The following is a 21,372-nucleotide window of genomic DNA, read 5'->3' on the forward strand; positions in this document are numbered from 1 at the left end:
GTGCATGGGATGTGATCTCCGATTTGCAATAAATGGATTCTAGAGAAAATCGTTGCGGTTCCGTAACTTGAAGGCACTAAAAATTAATGGATGTGCTACTGTAAATGGATTGTTCTTGCAGGCAAAAATCATCTAAATTGGGACAATAGTTTCAAATGGGTTCCATTTAAAAATTGGAATGATGTGTGCATTAAATCTGTACTTTTGAATTGGGCTATGAAAAATATGGTTTATGAAGGATCTGGCTTGGAGGAACAGATTAAAAAATAATGAAACCTGAAGGCACCAGAAAATGTAATTTTTCCATTCTTCGTAGTTGTTAATTGAGTTTGGCTTCAAATGATGCAGAGAATAGATAATATACAGTCAGGTCCAGAAATATTGGGACATTGACACAATTCTAACATCTTTGACTCTATACACCACCACAATGGAGTTGGAATGAAACAAACACAATATGCTTTAACTGCAGACTGTCAGCTTTCATTTGAGAGTATGTACATCCAATTCAGGTGAACGGTGTAGGATTTACAGGAGTTTGCATATGTGCCTCCCACTTGTTAAGGGACCAAAGGTAATGGGACAATTGGCTTCTCAGCTGTTCCATGGCCAGGTGTGTGATATTTCCTCATTACCCCAATTACAATGTGCAGATAAAAGGCCCAGAGTTCATTTCAAGTGTGCTATTTGCATTTGGAATCTGTTGCTGTCAACACTCAATATGAGATCCAAAGAGCTGTCACTATCAGTGAAGCAAGCCATCATTAGGCTGAAGAAACAAAACAAACTCATCAGAGAGATAGCAAGAACATTAGGCGTGGCCAAACCAACTGTTTGGAACATTCTCAAAAAGAAGGAACGCACCGGTGAGCTCAGCAACACCAAAAGACCCGGGAAACCACGGAAAACAACTGTGGTGGATAATCAAAGAGTTCTTTCCCTGGCGAAGAAAACACCCTTCACAACAGTTGGCCAGATCAAGAACACTCTCCATGTGTGTCAAAGTCAACAATCAAGAGAAGACTTCACCAGAGCGAATACAGAGGGTTCACCACAAGATGTAAACCATTGGTGAGCCTCAAAAACAGGAAGGCCAGATTAGAGTTTGCCAAACAACATCTAACAAAGCCTTCACAGTTCTGGAACAAGATCCTATGGACAGATGAGACCAAAATCAACTTGTACCAGAGTGATGGGAAGAGTATGGAGAAGGAAAGGAACTGCTCATGATCCTAAGCATGCCACCTCATCAGTGAAGCATGGTGGTGGTAGTGTCATGGCGTGGGCATGTATGGCTGCCAATGGAACTGGTTCTCTTGTATTTATTGATGATGTGACTGCTGACAAAAGCAGCAGGATGAATTCTGAAGTGTTTCGGGCAATATTATCTGCTCACATTCAGCCAAATGCTGCAGAACTCATTGGACGGCGCTTCACAGTGCAGATGGACAATGACCCAAAGCATACTGCAAAAGCAACCAAAGAGTTTTTGAAGGGACAGAAGTGGAATGTTATGCAATGGCCAAGTCAATCACCTGACCTGAATCCCATTGAGCATGCATTTCACTTGCTGAAGACAAAACTGAAGAGAAAATGCCCCAAGAACAAGCAGGAACTGAAGACAGTTGCAATAGAGGCCTGGCAGAGCATCACCAGGGATGAAACCCAGCGTCTGGTGATGTCTATGCGTTCCAGACTTCAGGCTGTATTGACTGCAAAGGATTTGCAACCAAATATTAAGAAGGGACAGTTTGATTTATGATTAGTATTCTGTCCCATTACCTTTGGTCCCTTAACAAGTGGGAGGCACATATGCAAACTGCTGTAAGTCCTACACCGTTCACCTGAGTTGGATGTACATACCCTCAAATGAAAGCTGACAGTCTGCAGTTAAAGCACATTGTATTTGTTTCATTCCAACTCCATTGTGGTGGTGTATAGAGTCAAAGATGTTAGAATTGTGTCGATGCCCCAATATTTCTGGACCTGACTGTAGAGTAACTATAGAGTATTTGATTTATTTCAAAAGGATCATTTTGTTAATAATTGTTAACAGAATGTGATGGATTGGAGGTATGCTGTTGCACTGAGAAGCAGTGGCACATCATTGAGAGACATGAAGAATCAGGTTGAGCTCAGATTGTCCTGGAGAATATTTATGTCAGGGGTCCTCAAACTTTTTAAACAGGGGGCCAATTCACGGTCCCTCAGACTGTTGGGGGGCTGGATCAGCTGGGAGGGCATGGCTAGGGGGTCATGCGAATAGGTGTGCGTGGCTAGGTCATGTGACTGGGTGGGCATGACCAATTTAACAGTCCATTGAACAACACACAAATTAAACTTTAATTTGTTTTGCTCCTGGGGGTGTTTTATTTGTTTTTGTTTGCATGTTGCTCTTTTGGTTGCCTTTTCTTTTTACTAGATTGTTTTTTCAGTTGTTTAGGAGTCTAGTGGTCCACTTCAGGAAACTTAGTTTTGTAGCAATTCTTCTCAGCCCCAAGGAGCTTGAGAAATCTCCCTCGGTCTCTATCTCTTTCTCTCTCTTTCCTTCTCTCTCTCCCTCATTTTCTTTTTTCTCTCTCTTTCTCTCTGTCTCTCTTTGTTTCTCTCCCTCTCTCTCGCTCTCCCTTTCTCCTTCTCTCTCCCTTTTTCTTTTTCTTTTCCTCTTTCCTTCTCTTCCTCCCTCCTCTTTCTGTCTCTCTCTCGCTCTCTCTTTCTCCCTCTCTCTTGCTCTATCTTGTGGAGGCGGGGAAAGTGAAAAATGGGCCGTTTTTGCCTGATTTTTTTGCCTTTTCACTCCTCCCCCCACAAGCATTCTGCAGCCTAAAACCAGGCAAAAACAGCTCGTTTTTTGGCCAAAAATGGCCCATTATTGCTTGTTTTTTGCCTCCTTTCACTCTGCCTCACCTCCATAAGCATTCTGCAGGCTAAAACCAGGCAAAAATGGCTCATTTTTTGGCCAAAAACAGGCCTGGTTTTTTTTTTTTTTTTGCTCTTTCACCCCCACCCCCACCCCCCACCTCCACAAGCATTCTGCAGGCTAAAATGTTGTTGAGCTTACCTTTTGGTTCCAGCCCGCAGGTCTCCCGAAGGCAAGTTCTGCACTCTGCTGAAGGGTGGGTGAGGTGATGTGGGTGGGGCATCCTCATGGTGCTCTGCGGGCCAGATTAATTGCTTCAGCGGACCGCATGCAGACCGCAGGCCGTAGTTTGAGGACACATGATCTATGTGGTCATAAGAGTCAACACTGACTTGCCAAAACATAACCATTTAAAGCTTTCTCAGTTATTAAACTGAAACAGTAATAGAGCATAATAATAATCACAATATCAAAATTTGCTGGATATTCATGATTCACTGAACCATTAACATGTTTTATTAAGACAAAATTTTAAAAGTACAAAAATACAACAGTCTTTCAAAACTGTACAAAAAACAGCTTGGTAGACCACAGAACAGCTTTCACAGGTTTGAAAGAATTCAGAGAGCAATAAAAGTGTTCACTCTAATGTTTTATAATGGGCATTCTCATAATTCCTCAAGATCAGTCAAATCTACCATTACTTTCAGAAAGAGTGTATCATCTTTGATGTAGGTATTTTTTGCATTTTCCAACTTAGAGTGGGCAACAAACCGTGGACACCCAGAAGCCACATTCATTTCTCCTTCTGGCCTTTTGAAGCTGCTGCTGTTAGGATCAGCTTTGAAAGTTTCACATATATGTTTTTTCTTTCCACTTTGGTCCAAAAGCATAAGTGTAACCTTTTGCTTGAAAGGCCATGATAATAATGAATCAAATTCTCCTCTCATCACTACAAAATACAACGAAACATGAGTTCCCCGTCCTGAGCCATCTCCATTTAAATATGCTCTGGCAGACATTCTATATCCACAGTGACTGGTATAAAAAGGTTGACTAAATAAAGAGAGGGTGTGCCCTTCTATAGCTTCTTTCTTCTTAATTTTATAGTCCATAATTTTCCAGATCAATTTTCCATTGTAACTTGCTCCTTCCAAAATTTTGAACCGTTCTTCATTTTTGTTAAGTTGTGTCCCATGCATTCTGAAGACAGCATCTTGTTGGGTAGCCAAGTCTTCTAAAACAACTAGAGGAGTAAGAGAGGTACATTTCAGGATTTGCTTTTTGTGGCTTTACAATTTTTTACAATTTTTTGTGGCTATACAATTTTCTGTATATATAATATTTGCTTTTTTTGAGACCCAATCTACTTCTCTATTAATTGAAACCAATTTTGTACTTAAAATTGGTAGTAAGTTAGCTTGTAATTTTTAATTACATATGGATATGACTGCTCTGCAACTTAAAATTGGTCCCTCCTGAAAAAGTCGTAGAGTACAATCCCATATTTAGTGAAAAAAATCAGTAAACTCAAATGCAGGATTATCAGATTTTACTAAACCAAAGTTTACTTAATTGTATTTATTGAATAAGCTATATTGTGTTAGCCATCTGGAGTCACAGATAGAAGCAAGATGAGTGGTCATACAAATTGTTTAAATAAACAAAACAAAAAAATGGCCTTATGGGAAATGGTAAACTGTGGGTTGAATCTGCAGTGATTGGATTCAAATAACACACAAATAACGAACAAACCAAAGCAATGTTTTCACTCCAGAGGAAACATGTTGAAAGCAGATGGTCAGTAGGCCACCAACTAGCCATGACAACTCAGAGTGGTTACAATTAGTGTTTCCACCACACAGAGGAAAGCAAGGAGGAATGATCAACGGGGAAGACATTAGGGGGTCTTTAGTGCAGGAACTGAAAAATGATGTAATTATTACTACCCTGTTGCAAAGGACACCAAGAAAAGAAGTGCTGCTCTTAGTCACAAGTTATTTGTTCCTGCTATTTATTCGCTCTCTCTCCCCCCACCTCACAAACACACATATCCTACATGGAAATTGAGTGGGGATAGAGTAGGGTGTCTTCTTTTATTAGCTGTCTATCCCAAATCTCTATAGGAGCTCAAGGGGAATATCTAGCAGTTTTTCTCATAACAAACCTATTGATTCGGTTGGACTGATCCCAAACATGTGCATTTAAGTGAATTAGTATATAGTTTAACTGATATACAAATTATTGTAAAGAAGATGGCACAACCCATTTTGGCTTTTTTGGCTTTGATTGAAGATGTACAAAAGTGGATCCCTCATCTACAGACAGATCAATATTACACAATCAGACAACAAAAACTGAAGGAATACTTCAAGAACTGGGAATTGTCCTTGACAAAAGCAAAAGTTTGAGAACTGTTATCTGCATGACCATCTTTACTGACTTCTACTTGGGGTTGCCAAGTAAATCCAATAATACCTAGACGTTGATCATATGATTCAAGAAGAGCAACTTTCTGCTTTAGGTTATCAATGGTGTCCAGTAGTGTTCTCAGGTCCAGTTTGCTTTGCTGCTGATTTGTCTTTTGTACCAGCTGTCTTACTTGTGTTTCCAGGAAGGTATTTTTATCAATGTGAATGGCCAAAGTCTTCAGTTGCATTATTGATGGATGATAAGAGGAAGAAAACAATTTTAAAATAAAATGAAAATACAGCAACTAGCATTATTTAATAGCTTTATTAAACCTTCAATGAATCTATTAGGAACAAAATTTCTAACTTTTGGAATCATTCCAAGTAGTCAACATTTTCCACAAGCTATGTTCAAAATGTTAACTACTTGAAAATAAAAATTCTCTACACCTCAGAAGGAGAGAATGTAATAGAAATCCTACTTGTGTTAGTATTCTGCATAATAAAATTCAAGATAGTGAAAGTGTAGCGTTCCATACCTGAACTCTTAACAGATAGCGTAGTGATCTATGAATGTAATATATATGAGCTGAGTAGGTAGAAGTGTTAAATTCCAACTGCTCTAACTGTTGTGCCCTCTACAATAGCACTGTGACATGATAACAAGACTTCTTTCATACAACTCTTTTTGGAGGCTTAAGAAAATTGAGCCTCCAGCCTTTTCCTTCCTCCTTATTTTTTTGCTATAGCAGTTCCTTGGGGATGCAGGCAATTGTTTATCTAGTATTTGGTTCATTTTTGAAATTGTGACATTCCATAGAGGAATGAGATGCATAATTACTATTTTTTATTTATGACACAAGCTTCAGACTTATATCAAGGACAATCTCATTTAATGACATGACTAGGACATCTGAGCCTGATAAAAAAACTCACAAATTTGAAAAAAGTATATTAATAAAGCATTATTAACATTAAAAACTATTCAATGTTTTCAGAATGTAAATATGTAATAATAACTAAACAAATTTTAAAAAACTCATGCATTTAGCAAAGCTAAAATCTCACAGATTTTCACTGATTTTCTATTGAGATGAGGAAGGTACTAGGAAAGGAGAATTATTTTACCTGAGTGCTTGCCAGCAGGTTTCTGTTTTTGCAAAATAGCTGAGATAATTGTCTGAATTCTCTCTCACAATTTTTAATCATATCTGTCAGTTGCAAGATTTCTCTCTCTTTATATTTAAGGCTCTTATAAAGGTCAGAAATCTGCAAATGAAAGATTAAAATTGTTAGTGCAAGCAATTAAAAACAGTTTTCTCACATGTATACATACATACACACAAACAAACGGAGCAACACTACAGCCTAAAGCAGGGGTTCTCAAACTTTTTAAACGGGGCCAATTCATGGTCCCTCAGACTGTTGGGGGACTGGACAGGCTGGGTGGGTGGACATGGCTAGGTGGGCATGTGACTGGGTTGGCATGGCCAATTTAACAGTCCATTAAACAATGCACACAAATTAAACTGGTTTTGCATGTTGCTCTTTTGGTTGACTTTTCTTTTTACTAGTTTTTTCAGTTGTTTAGGATTCTAGTGGTCCACTTCAGGAAACTTAGTTTTGCAGCAATTCTTCTCAGTCCCAAGGAGCTTACAATCAACAAGTCTGTCTCTCTCTGTCTCTCTCTGCTTCCCTCTCTATCTCTCTCTTTCCTCTCTCGCTCTGTCTCTTTCTTTCCCCCCCCTCTCTTTCTATCTCTCTTTCTGTCTATCTATCTGGAGGTAAAAAATGGGATGCATGGACGCCCCCGGAAGCCTCTGTGCCCCATTTTTGGCCTACAGAGTGCTACTGGGGGTGGGGGAGGCCAACAATGGGGCTGTTTCTGGCCTCCTGGGATATTCCCGCACTCCATTTTTCACCTCCCCCGCCTCCATAAGCATTCTGCAGGCCAAAAATGGACCCATTTTTGGAGAAAAACGGGCTAAAACGGGCACGTTTTTGGCCTCCCGAGATGTCTGCATGCCCAGTTTTTCACCTCCCCCGTTTCCAGAAGCATTCTGCAGGCCAAAAACGGGCTGTTGGATCTGTTGGCTGTATCAAACAACAAACAAGGAATCTTCAACTTAAGAGTGTTTGCTTAGCTAGTATTCAAAGTTACGATGGACCTCAGAAAAGATACTTATCACATCTCATGACTTGCTTTATGACTTTCATGACTTAACAACTGTAATTGCCAGACTCAATTACACTTGTAAGTGGAGGACTACCTGTAATTCACATCTTTCTAGAAAAATTCACCTGGGAGAGTCGTAACATCCCCTATGTTCTATTTTTGACTCAAACAGGACATTTCACATTCTTGTATTTATGTGCCCTCCATTCTTACATTTTCCTGAATAGAATTATGATCATCTTATCAAACTTAAGCCACACCTTGCAGCTTTCTAAATCGGTAATAGTTTCCTATATTGCTAACTGCCTAGCAATGTTTCTGGAACAAAATGTCTGGAAAAAGGAGTGCATTTGGATCCTGAGTCAGAAGATACTCAGACCGTTCAATTACTATGCAAGGATATAACTTCCCACTTTCATGTACTGCTGACTACTTTAATTTCCAGTCACATCTTGGAAAACTATATTGTCCAAAATATTTAATTAAAAAAAGGTTTTCTAATTGTATGCTACAAGTACAGTAATTTTTAATGAACAGAAAACTGAAAATAGTTAATATAGATCGGAAGAATAAGGGGAATTCAGAAGTAGGAATCCCATGAATGCCCATCTGCCAAGTTGTGTAAGTGTCATAATTTCTGCATTGTAAGAGGAATTGAAATGAATATGTATTGTTATGGCACACTTTTAAAAATCATTGCTAAAAATCATTCTGGAAATTGCATCTTTTGACATGTCAGAAGTAACTCAAACCCTGATGGTACTTAAAAAAAAAATACAAAAAATTTCATCCACTGGAACACATTAAGACTACTTCATTTTGCCAACAGTATCTATGTCCATCCTTTGGCCAAGGGAGAGCCTTGAAAATTCTTTGATGTCAATGTCAGTTTTGTGTTACATGCTTCTGAGGAAACACGATGCAATCAGCCTACAGAAATTCAATAGTTAGGTCTAATTAGTAGCAAAATGGGAAACCGCTAAAATGTCCCAAGTAAGATAAAAAGAGAAAGTTAAATGCTGACGCACTAAAGCAAATTTACACATTGATGATGGTACTCCATGAGATGTGAAGTCATTTTTCAAACTTCATTCTACATCTATTCCCAAAACAGCTTTCATTTTTAAAAACAACTTTTGGGAATTTACAAGAATGTACTCTTTACCTGATCTTCCAGCTTTGAGTTCTTATCTACAATGTGTAGCATATGTTCTCTCAAGAAGTTATCCTCGTGTTCTAAAAGCTTGCTTCTTTTAATCTAAAAAAAAAAATAGATGTATAAGTTATATCAAATGTAATAGGTAATCGAGAAAGCACCATGATTAGTACATTTTTCTTCTTCACATGGCTTTAAAATAATTAGGCTATTGGGGATATCTTCACTATAGCTCAAACTTCAAAGAGGACTGAAAAATATTCACTGATTAACTGGTTCCATTTTGTGTTTTGGAAAGTCTGCTTCTACTGTAGTACCAATTATGTCTGTCTTATTTGTGCAATACCTTTTTAGGACAGCCACACATTTTATATGGACAATCAATTTCCATTTCAGGGCATACCAAAACATGATCTTCTGCCTGTAAAAATCACAGATTAAGGTAGGTATTAATGAAATATTTTGGTAGGAGAATGAGGCTTAATAAGCATAAGTTTTACCAACATTCTATAAAAACTTTGGTAAAAATTAGACAACTTCTTAGAAATAAGGAAATTGTCTAATGATCATTTACAATTTCAATAATAATTTTAATGCTACGTGATATGTTTATGGAAATATAGAATTACTTTGCCAAGATTAAATACAGTTCTTTGCATACCAGATAAAGATTAGCAAAAGTAGGCATAGCTTGTTATTAAAATATTGTATTATATTTTAATTTTTTTTTAATGAACCAAAAATAATACTGTACCTCTTTCATCAGAATCATCTGCATGCAGCCATAGGGACAAATCCAGGGATAATCTGGACAATCTACTTCTTCATGGATCTGAAAATATATTGGAAGATGGTGATGATGACAGTTAACAAGCACAACAAAGAGATTTGTCAGTTAGTGAAAACAGGCAGCATACAAATGATTGTAAATAAATGTTTATTTACCACTGCTCATTTAAAGTCCTAATAGAATCAATTACAGGCACAGTCCACAAGGACAGTCCTTAGGGAGATTACTGACATTATCGGAAGTAATACAGTTGAATAACTACTTTTTTCAAAATGTTCTGCTCCAGTTCCGGATTTCCAAAGATATTTACACACATCAGCGGTCCTTATCAAATTTAATAAGTAGCAAGAATAAACAAGACCGGCAAAGGTTGGCAACCAGTCCAGAAAATAAGATATGATAAATCAAAATACTCTGATAATCAATACGAGTTGTTTCCAGCAAGAAAGTACTAGCTGTGTGCAATTTAAATAGGCTAAGGGAGTGGCCAATTATCCTCAAGCCCTACTCTCGAGTAGACCTCCTCCTCCTGAGTAGCCACTCCTGCCTTTTGGCAACCCTGCATGCTTGAGCATTGAGGAGAGGCTTCTCCACTTCGCTCTCTCCACTTGAAGGAACCTCTGGAGGTTCTGAAGGCCCTGGCTGGGTCTCTGCCTCTGGCACCACATCCTCTTCAGCCTCCTCGCTGTCCAACACGAGTGCTGGCTGCGCAGGCTGCTGGCGCGACACCACACCAGCCTCCTCTTCGTCGGGATCAGCCACGATTCGCGCAGGCCGTTGGCGGGCCACAACACAAAAGTTCTATCTGTGTTTATTGAACTTGCCTAATGGACAATATCAGAATGCGGCAATGTGGAGTCTCTGTTCATGCTCCAGCTAATCAGCTATGTCTTCTACCTAGATATTCCATTTCCTTCCCTCCCAAATATAGTTAGCATATAATGATGACTGGGTGTGTGCAAATTCCCTCCCACCCTGCTCAAACACCTGCACAACTACAACACACCGCTAGTTTGGTGGTGCATTTTGGCTATATAAAAATAAGCTGTCAAGAGAATTGATATCACAATTAATATATTAAAGATAGACAATTTAAAACTGCTAATCTTTCATCATTATATTACTGTAATGGTCTGTGAGAATAAACTTGGGGAGAGGAGGAGGAGGAAGAGCTGCAATAGTTAGACAAGTCAGTAGTTAAACAAGAGCTATCTCAGCTCACTGAAGGAATGAACGTGTGGGAAGTGACTCAGAAGGGACACTCAATAGTTCTCTGGAAAATAACAGCAAGGAAGGGAAGAAGAGGTTTCAGATTTGCAAAATTGGTATCAGCCTTCAAGATACCTCATAAAAGAAACCAAAACTCTGATTACTTAACACTACCTTTATCATAAGGTTAGACATTTAAAAGCACTTCTGATCTTCCAGGCCTTTGCTTTCCAAAGAACTAGGGAGGATCCATTATAGTTACTGGTTTCTCTTGCTTTTATTTTCCTCCATTTTCTGCTGTGCTTAAGCAGAAGAGAATGGTCCTTATTTGAAAATATGTTGAAACAACTAGCAATAAACTAATTGGTTATAAATAGAAAACTGGTATCTGTTTCTAGTTATTTTAGTTTTTTAGAAATTACTTCATAAAAGTTGCAGAGTTTGTATTCCTCTTGTCGATTGGAAAAAAACCAAGCATATGTTACCAATGTTACTCTCCCAGCCTGAAGCTACTGTAAATGACAATGATTTGATACTTAAGAAACACCAATACAAAAACATTTCAGGAAATCTCTGAGAAAGTTATGGCAACATGAACTACTCATTGCAGTTCTAATAAGTTCTGATACAGAAATGATAGCATCTCACTTTAGCAGCCAATGAATTTCAACTAGTGTCCAAAATGCTTCTAATTTGCATTTTCAAAATTATGTGTTTTATAGATGATAGCATATTCCAGAGTGCCTTCATTATTTTCAAGACTGTGATAATTCATATGGGAGACTGTAATCTATAAACTTTCTCCAATATAGTATCTTCTGGATGTGTTCGTATATAATACATAGCATTATAAAAATAAAATTATAGTGTAATTTAAAATACATAATTTAAAACATTTTAGCTGAATCTAACCTTTAAATTAATTGATATCACAGGCTGTTTACAGTACTGGCACTGTTCTTTTCTAAAGTTACATTGCTGAATAAGGTGTTCTTTTAAATCCTTCAGAACAATTTTTTCATGACAGCCTTCATTAGTACACTGCACAGTTTCAAACAAACACTGTTGCAGGTGATCCTGTAAATAGAAAAGTAGAATGTGTTGTAGATTTTACCCTCATTAGACAGATTGCTATACTACACAGAGAAAGCAGCTATATACTCTAAGTTTCTACTTACAAACTGTGACATAAATCCTTCTCCCTCCAAGCAAACATAAACCTCTTTTTTCTTGTCTCATTATCCTGTGAGTGATAACAGTTGTATTTGCTTGAAATATCAAAGTCAAAGAATAGAAACTTTTGAAGTTTTGACTAAAATAGCCCCAAAGTAAAATTATAACCACTTCCTAATCCGCAACAAAAGCATTTTGCATAGTTGGACCACTTCTTTTTAATTATTTTTTTGAGGAAGCTGTTCTCAGTATAGAACTGGTGGTACTTAATGCTGTAGACTTCTCCAGTTTATCGGTACCCTCATTAATCACCTTACTTCTTTTATATGCTGAGAAAGCTGTAACTGTTAGCACCAGGTTAAGCAAGCTTACTCCCTTGTGCAGAAAAGGCTTCCATTTATATATACCATATTTTCTACAGATATAAAACACTGTCATAAATTCAAAACAGACAGGAATTGCATGAATTTTGAAAGAACAATTTAGAATATGAACAGAATTAGAATCAGGAAAATAATCAGGCAGAAAATAGAAAATCTAACAACAACAAAAGCACAAAGGCATAAAAAGGGGTTTTACAAGAATACCACTAATACCATTAGGTCTATCCATAAAAATATTTGAATACATTTAGAATTAAGAAATGAGTTGGGAAAATGATTATGCAGTGATTATGGAGTAAAGTGATTGTCCCTAAGCTACACATAAGTCTATACAATTGATGGGACAGCAATAATTATGCCTATACTGTCATATTTAGAAAGAGGCAGAGGAAGATATTCAGTCTTACAAACAATTTGGTCTAAGTGGTATTTATCAACTTCCTTTAAAAAAAAAGCAAAGTATTCAAAAATTCTCATCGTATTGTCAGTTTTAAAAAAGAATTCAGGATCTTTTAAACTGTTCCACAGAACTCTAGGTTTCTGTGAGAACTTTAAGACATTCAATAAGAGATTAACTACAACAAAAAGTTCACTTGAATGCAGCTGATTTTCTATCACTAGAGTTCCTTCTCTTGATCAACAATTCTGGATTTTTTTTTTAATTTAAAAGGTTCTGTATCCTGAAAAAGTTTGAAAACCCCTAGTACTATTCTATGTATTTTAGAGTTTTTTCATCATTTCAAATCTATGCGACTAAGAATAGTAGACATTGTTTTACTTCAACTTTTGCAAAAGAATTTTAAGTTAAATTCTGTTAAGCAAAACCGTATTCTGGCAAAAAAACAAAAAGACGACAATAGGAATGTGTGAAAATTCCTACATATGATCCCTTACAAGGGATTCTTGTAAGAATACAAGGATCCCTTAAGAACCTTTATTAGGACTGGTAACGTTAAAAATGTTCATATGCGACATTAATTTATAGTACATTCCAAGATAGCAACAATTGCTGACAACACCAAATTATTTAAAGGAAGGACAGGTTTCTCCTCGCCACTTTTCTTGATGCTTCTTTTACCTCAGCTTAACTTTTTTTTTTTCCTAAGCTAGAGAGGGCTTTATTCTAAGCAAAACTTTTGGTTGCAGCCACACATATTTGGGGCGGGGGTCTATGGGAAAAGATGATGCATTTCTTCATGCTAATGTCATGTTTATTTTTTAAATTTGGGGTAGGGAAACTGATGGGCCTCAGGGAAGATGTCCTGGGCAGCTAATTATACCTTCTCTTCCACCTGCAAAGTCAAAGGGGTTTCTGCATCCTGAAACTACTATAGAAGCCATGTGTTCCCAAACCAGATCCCTATTCTGTTTAGCATGTATGTCTTGCTCAAACCAACTGTGGGTAAAAACTAGACAGGACAGTTAAGTAGAGTGCTATTCTTGACCAGTATCTCACTGCATTTTATATATGCAGTATGTCACCTAGAGTCAGTGGGGAGCATAGCTGCTCATTTATAGAACAAAACAAAGGCATACTTAATAAATGGCATTAAGTTCCTGATTATCTCAATGGACAAACATCTAGCTCAATAGAATAGAATGATGTAGCTTAAACTTTCATTTTAGCATTAGCTAGATGGAAAGGGAGGGGTACACAGAGCAGATTTCTGAAAAAAATCTAGTTTTTGCATATTCTTAAACAATACATTTGGAAGAACTTGTTTAAGTATCAAACTAAACTTCTTTGTGCATCTTGAGAATAAATTTAAAAAATTGCAATGGATAGAGAAAGAACTGCAGTTTTCTGACATTTGTCATTTTCTTCAAAAAGATATTTGATAAAAAGGTGAAGAAAGATTGGTTTTCAGTTTCTAGAAGCATTTATTTTCAACTTTCTTGACATTATAATACAGGAATACAAACCTGGTATCGCCCTAGACATAACTTTGCAGTGCAGGCTGGTGAATTTTTACAAAATACTTGCAAATTGAGTACTTCTCTTTTGCAGCAATTATCTTTGAAAACCTTAAATTTAAAACAAAAAGTATGATTTTGATATACATACAAGCTAAAAAATAGTAATTCATGACATTCCTTTGCCTGTAAGACACAGCCTGGCAACTTTACTAAAATTAATTATTACATTTTATATATTATTTATGTGCATTTTATATAGATGATACTCTCTCTGACAACTAAAATATTATGTGAGGAATGAAAGAAATGGGAAAGAACATTACATTATTAAGATAAGATTTCCCATACCTGGAAATAATGCTAATTATAAGTCTCAATTCAAGCTTTCTATCATGTTTGAAAATACTACTTAGCAAGGATTATTTTCAAATTTTTGTATTTCTTTTTTAATTGGGGTTTAAATTTCTTTTACTTTGATTACTTATAATTTCCATTTAGCAGTAAAATAAAAAAACTCAATAAACAGATTGCCCCAAATAGCATGATACTGATTGTATGAATATGACTATAAGAATAAAGTCATATATACAATTTTTTCTTACCTCTTGAAGTTTTATTATTTCATTGTCTATAGGACATGTAGGTACTGTGTTTAAATCTCTATAAAAACAGAAACAAATTTTCTTTGGTTATAGACTTGAAACTTTTGTATTTATATTTTGTATTTATATTTGTATTTATTATTTTTATGTTGTTGGGGCATATAAATAGTAACATTTATAACATTTATTTTGCATTGTTAGTTTGCAATATATATTTCATGAGAATAGCTCTATATCCATATATCTATATCCTTACAAAATGAGGTGTTTCTCTAGTTTCAAAATGGTACTATGGGAAGTTCAAAGATACAGATAGCTTTCCACATGATCTGAGTGAAGTAAGATGAATATGAGTATGAGCTGTTTATTCAACAAAAAGAGGAAAGAAATGATGCAGGTGAGGCCAGTATTTCCAGACATGATTCTACACAGCTTTGCCCTCACATGTTCATTAATAACACCCTAATTAGCTAATGTCACTTTGAGATAACAGCTATCACCTACATGTCCATTTCATTCATAAAATATAACCAGAAGCTTCTGGATATTTCAGATAAAGAAAACAACAATCTTCTAATGAAAAACTAGTGGATCAAAATGAGACTTTTAACAATCAGATTGGAGTTTAAAAAAAAGTTATCAATTTTTTGTAAAGATATGACACCAAGCCACACTTGATTTAATCATTGTAATGCTTTTGTGTTCTTTAAATCACGTATGATTTCAAGTGCTGAAAAAAACAAAACTTCATGGGAAAATACAGCTTTTTAAGATCTTATGTTCAGAATATATAGGCCATTTCTCACTAGGGACTTTACCTTGTGCTTCTCACAGCATTACCCAGCCAAGATATAAAATCTGCCCACATTTTACTTATTTTGGTACAGTGCTAGCTGTAAGTTACTGGGGAAAATTACTACAAATAGTAACCAGATAGCATTGAATATATCTGAAATTCATTTATCTTAGGGGCACTTACATACATAAGACTGCTGGAATTCTATAGCACCCCAGAAGAGCAAAATTAAATAAGCATCCTTTTATGGGTTACCCTTGCACATTCTATAAATTCACAAACTGTATAATTGTTATGAAGGAGACAGTGACAGCATTGATTTGCACAAATATTGTAAGAAAAAGAAGCAATTCATACCTCAAAGAAACAATGCAATGCTGGCAAAATCTATGTCCACATCCTGTCTGGTGTGGATTATGGAGGACTAGGTGACAGCGTGTACATTTGTATCGTTCATCTAAGATTTCCACAAACTGATAGTTGACATCAGGGTCAAATTCTAGAGAAACTGCATTTGAGGAGTTCTGTCGGACGTACAGATTTGGTAACTGGCCTGGAAGATCTTCAGAGGCCATGGACTTTAACTATGAATAAAATCATAAAGAGAAATATAATACTTAAGTAGTAATGTTACTTCTCCTTCTCTTTTTGTCTCAGCACTAAGAAATTTATCCAGATCCTTACCTTAATTTGCTAAGGAAAATAAAATGTTACAAAAGGCAGCAATTTGTCTACAAATCAAAACACTGAGTGTAAATAGCTGCAATGCCAGGCAATAGTAAAATAGAAGACAAAGAATAGGAAGAAAATTACAAAGTATCAAAGTATCAAGATCTGAAAATAGAAGTTCATGGATTATGGCATAAATTAGCAATGGTGGTCCCAGTGGTTTTTGGCCAACTGGATGCCATACCAAAAAGTTTAGAACAACACTGTGTATTGACAAAATTTCCATCTTTCAATTACAAAAGGTCACACACTGCATGAATCCACACATATAATACATTATGATATCTTAGGTTCCTGGGAAGAACTTGATGCTTATGAAGGCCAAAACTAGCTAAAGAACTGGCAGCTGTGATTTCACATTGTATGTACATCTTCATTCTCCCTCTCCCCCTCATTATCATCATATTACAACCCACTTTCTGAGAACCCCCAAATATAAGCCCCATACCATAAAAAAAATGTTGTTTCTATTAATTTTCCTTTTATTTTGATAAATTACATCATCCTGAGCAGGGAGGAAGGTTGACAGGAATTATCAGTGCAGCTTAATGATTAGGACGTCGTCATCTTTAGTGATGGCCTAAGGCTGTTTCATCCATAGCAATGCTTTTCAAACTTGGCAACTTTAAAATGTGTGGATTGGCGACTCCTAGCATTCTGCAGCCAGCATGCTGTGCACTCATTTTAAAGATTACTATAGAGTATTTTTTACAATAAATTGTTGATATTTCCCATCTCTCCTTCGGTATTTTCTTCCACTCCCTTCCCCAGCAATAGTTAAATGTATCTTCTTTAAATTTCCAAGGATGATGCTTCCGACATCTAAGTAGCATCACATGAATGGACCATCTACAAAAATGTAGGACATAATAAATGCATTTCTCTTTAAAACATGGCAAAACTCATTATTTTCACTGAGAGAATCATGATTGTCCTCTGGAAAATTTAAACACAAACAAAACGATAGTACCCTCAATTATATATAATCTGAATCTGAAAATACTGTGATTTAATGAGGTGACGGTTAAGTTTGGCCATATGACAGAAAACCAACATTAATCTAACACTAAAATTGATAAATAGAGCTGATTAACTGGACACGGGTCTAGATTCTGACCTTATCCAGTTAATCAGCTCCAGTTACTCATTGCTATCTGGGGAATTCTGGAAGTTCAGTTCCAGACATTTCAAAGTTGCTGGGGTTGAGAAACACGGAGGTAGACTCCCACATTCTGGAAGCTGAAAATTATTTACTGTACGTTCATTTTGATCCCATCGTCAGTGGGAGCAGTTTTTTTAATTACACAAAAATCATCATAATAGATATAACACACACCCAAAAAATAAATCTAAATTCTTCTTTTGACTTCATACAGTATATCAAGAAATCATATGCTCTGAATTAATGTATCATTCCATTTTTTAAATTGTTGCAATTAAAATCTAAAAAGGTTTTCATTCTAAAATTAAGATTCATAAAACTGCTTTTTACAGTATGATTCAAATATAAGAGTAACTGTAAGGAGGAAATTAAGTTTAAAAACCACACAGAGCTGTGGTACTTTTAAAAACATAATGCATATTTCCATCAGCTTCCATTTGTCAGAAACTAAATTTAAGTTTGTGAGACAGGAAGCAACTTTTCTAAAGGTTTCCTGCCTCTAACCCATTGTATCTCGTGACGTTTAACATTCCTACAGAATATAAACTGTATTTCTTTTGTTTTTAAACTCTTTTATTAAAATGTTCCATGCGGTTACTAACTGCACCACCATTTATGTAAGGTTCACATCATTTCAATTAAAGCATTTCCCCAGGTTCAGATATTTCCCTATAGTATTCAGATTATTTTGGTTGCAAACCCGTTTCTATGAGATATGGTCAGTGTTTCTCAACCTTGGCAAGTTTAAAATGGGTGGACTTTAACTCCCAGAAGCCAGCCATAGCTGGCTGGGACACTCTGGGAATTGAAGCACACCCATCTTAAATTTGCCAAGGTCAAGAAACATTAAGCTATGCCAAGTGATATTGTACTACAGATATTTAACAAATGCTTGAAGTTATAACGGCAATGAAAAAAAGGACTGGTCCACACACTTATGATCATTGCAGCAACTGCACAGTCATGTGTTCAAGATTCGGGCACTTGACAACTAGCATGTATTTGTGATGGTTAGAAGTGTCCTGGGGTCATATGATTGCCATATGCAACCTTCCCAGAAGACAATATGGGAAGCTGGATATTCTTAAAAATTTCCTGATTCATTTAAGTGATTACATCATGACAGAAAAGATTGTAAAATTAGGCATAACTCACATAACCATCTTGTTAGTAATGGAAATTCTAGTTCCAAATGTGGTCCTAAGTCAAGAAGCCATGGTGGCATAGTGATTAGAATACAGTACTGCAGGCTAACTCTTCCCACTGCCAAGAGTTCGATCCTGACCGACTCAAGATTGACTCAGCCTTCCATCCTTCTGAGATCGATAAAATGAGGACCCAGATTGTTGGGGGCAATAGGCCGACTCTGTAAACTGCTCAGAGAGGTCTGTAAAGCATTATAAAATGGTGTATAAGTCTTATAAGTATAAGTTATTGCTAAAGACCACCTATAATCAAAAGATAGATGGATGTGTGTGTGTGTGTGTGTGTGTGTGTGTGTGATAAAAGGCAGAATAACTGGAAAACTGTTCTGCACTCAGCTACCCCAATACTTTTGCCTGACCTCTATTAAGTAAATTACTCCGCTCACTTCTTTCACATCAGTCAGAATGACAAACTACACTCACTTGTAGTCAGAGGTGGAGGAGCGGATCCTCTTTCCGCAGGGCCAGCCTGTGACAAGGGGGCTGGACTCAGACATACACTCAACTTCTTACAAAAATCATACTGGTAGCTCTCTTCAGTTGATCAAGAGGAAAACGTGTCTGCTCTGGATTTTAAGGCAGAAAAGCAAAGGTGGTGGTGGTGGGGAATTCAAAGGCCCTGGAGATAAAGAGAAGCGGGTGCCAAGGCAACCCTGTGGGAAGCTATCATCTCCACCATGCAAAACCTCTTTGCAGAACCATTGGGGAAGGGGAGCCTGGCCTTCTTCACCCAGCTCCAGGCAGCGTAGTTTTACCAGAGCTTAGCCAGCCTGAAGACAATGCAGAGTGGGTGCTGCCACTGTGAGGCGGGTGGGCTGGTGAGACTTATATGGTATGTATATGTGGAGAAAGACGCCCTGCTCACCACTGCTTCCTATGAGTGGCCTCCATTGAAACCATAAATGCAGGCGACGAATGGGGAGCAGGCGATGTGAGGCAGTGGGATAGGTGGAGGAGGCAGTGGTGGCCAGGTAATCTGGGGGGCGGGGTATGGGAACCGAAGAAAGCCCCTCCAGCGATGGATGCGGTTGATGCAGAGTGTTGGCAGAGGTCTTTTGCCATCACTCCCCCCTGGCTCAGAAACGGCATAGGGAGATTGGTAAAGGGACCGAGGCTCCTCTACTCATCCTCCTGGCAGTCCAGATCAGGAGAGAAGTCAAAGGGAAGAGGCAGGGGTAGGTCGCCGAGAGGGGACAGGTCTGGCTGTGGGGACGCTGAGGTATGTAGGTCCGGGGCACGTGGGGCGGCTCCACCACCACCTGCCTTTCCTCACCTTGTGGCAGCGGCACTGGTGCTGCACGGCCTCCTGACCCATTGCAGCCTTGAGCAACCAGACAGTCGGATGGAGTGGGCGGGGTCTAAACCAAGGGTTATTTTTAGGGTAGGGCTTATATTAAACGCACACATAAAAATCATGATAGGGCTTATTTTCAGGATAGGTCTTATTTTTGGGGAAACACGATATACTGATGTGGCATATCACTATTTAGTTCACTATGTACGTTAACACTGGCCATGCTCAATTTAAAACAGCTTTTAAGATAAAGTGCATTTTATGAAGCATTTTACTTAGTTTTATTCAGTTGTTAATATATTCAAGTATATGCAGCTACAATCCTAAATATTAATAACAATTAATATTCCTTATTAGGTTTTATAAGTCTGTGATTATTTTCATATTGCAGAAACAAATATAACTCCAGTAATTCAAAACTCCCTGAAATAGATCTAAAACATTTTGCATTTTTATTATTTTGAAAGTGTAAAAAAAAGACTCTCTCAGTTCTTGAAAAAAGCACCTAATTATAGTAAGGTGGCATTTACTAAAACTTTCAAAGCAGTTTAAATCATAAGCATTAGTTATATAATATGTCATGATGTTTTTTAATATATGTAATCTCAGTTTTTGTAACTGAATTTTTATTTCTTTTTGTAGAATATAAATTCTTAGTAAAAAGCATCATTGGATTACACTTCTTTGCTAACAAGGAAAACAAACAGCATTAAACTTAATTTCCAATTGTGTACATATTTATTAAGAAGCCAATCTGAAAGTATTCAAAGAATAATTAAACTGTACTCAGAATTATAACATGCTTTATGCTAAGTTGATAGTAGTAAAATATAAATAAATACATACATAAAGTACTATAAGTAAGTAAGTAAATAAATAAAGATAGGACTACCACATTGTATGGAGCATGTCTATCAACTTGAATAGTAGATGAAAAGATGAAAGTTGGAATGTATTTTGTCCAAATTACACATATTGCTGAGAATGTGAATGTGAAAATAGTTGTTTTCATACCTTTCATTCCAAAAGTGGAACATAATTTTCATTTCATACCAGAAGACAGTATGAAGCAATACAGTTTATCAAAGCAGGAAAAGGCATGAAGAGAAAAGGACATTCCACCTGTATGACTCAAAGGGGATGAGTGCACCCAAAAAATGTCAATGTCTGCTATAAACACGTTTATCTCTCAGAAAATATTAATCTGAATTAAGGCTTTTGTTGACTTGATAAGGTAGAAAGATAACATATTATACTCAATTACCAAGCTCTTTTGCATGATCATATACGCACATAGGCAGTTGCAATGCATGGGGAAATTTTTATGAACTGCGGGCAATCTTCGTCCAAATAAGAGATCCATTTACCAGTAATTGTTTACATATGAGAGTAGTTTGTATATAAATGAGAGAATAGCTGTTGCACACAGATGTTTTGCAGCAATTCTTCTCAGCCCCAAGGAGCTTGAAAATTCTGTCTCTCTGTCGCTCTCTCCCTCCCCCTCTCCCT

At 36.9% G+C, this 21,372-nt stretch overlaps 1 protein-coding gene and 1 long non-coding RNA gene across 4 annotated transcripts in view; one reads left to right on the top strand and one right to left on the bottom strand.

The window, feature by feature from the left end:
- The window catches only part of LOC117671677 (uncharacterized), an 11,494-nt gene extending 511 nt beyond the window's left edge, over window positions 1-10,983 (top strand). The window contains exons 2-3 of the long non-coding RNA XR_004592972.3: window positions 9,000-9,045; window positions 9,370-10,983. This is a non-coding gene — a long non-coding RNA (uncharacterized LOC117671677). The remainder of the gene's footprint in view (window positions 1-8,999; window positions 9,046-9,369) is intronic.
- TRAF5 (TNF receptor associated factor 5) overlaps window positions 3,336-21,372 on the bottom strand; it is a 25,056-nt gene continuing 7,019 nt past the window's right edge. For 2 of the 3 annotated variants that reach the window (XM_034427747.3, XM_034427744.3), the window contains exons 2-11: window positions 15,831-16,057; window positions 14,678-14,735; window positions 14,082-14,183; window positions 11,515-11,679; window positions 9,358-9,435; window positions 8,950-9,024; window positions 8,613-8,705; window positions 6,400-6,540; window positions 5,339-5,507; window positions 3,336-4,106 (exon numbers count right to left, since the gene is read on the bottom strand). In XM_034427747.3, the coding sequence (XP_034283638.1) occupies window positions 3,529-4,106; window positions 5,339-5,507; window positions 6,400-6,540; window positions 8,613-8,705; window positions 8,950-9,024; window positions 9,358-9,435; window positions 11,515-11,679; window positions 14,082-14,183; window positions 14,678-14,735; window positions 15,831-16,048 (1,677 nt within the window). In that variant the 5' untranslated portion in view covers window positions 16,049-16,057 and the 3' untranslated portion in view covers window positions 3,336-3,528. Of the gene's footprint in view, window positions 4,107-5,338; window positions 5,508-6,399; window positions 6,541-8,612; window positions 8,706-8,949; window positions 9,025-9,357; window positions 9,436-11,514; window positions 11,680-14,081; window positions 14,184-14,677; window positions 14,736-15,830; window positions 16,058-16,650; window positions 16,790-21,372 lie in introns of those variants that run through there. The other variant, XM_034427746.3, reaches the window with a different exon arrangement.

Source organism: Pantherophis guttatus, chromosome 1 (assembly GCF_059756535.1).
Source record: "Pantherophis guttatus breed Tessera chromosome 1, ASM5975653v1, whole genome shotgun sequence".
NCBI lineage: Eukaryota > Metazoa > Chordata > Lepidosauria > Squamata > Colubridae > Pantherophis > Pantherophis guttatus.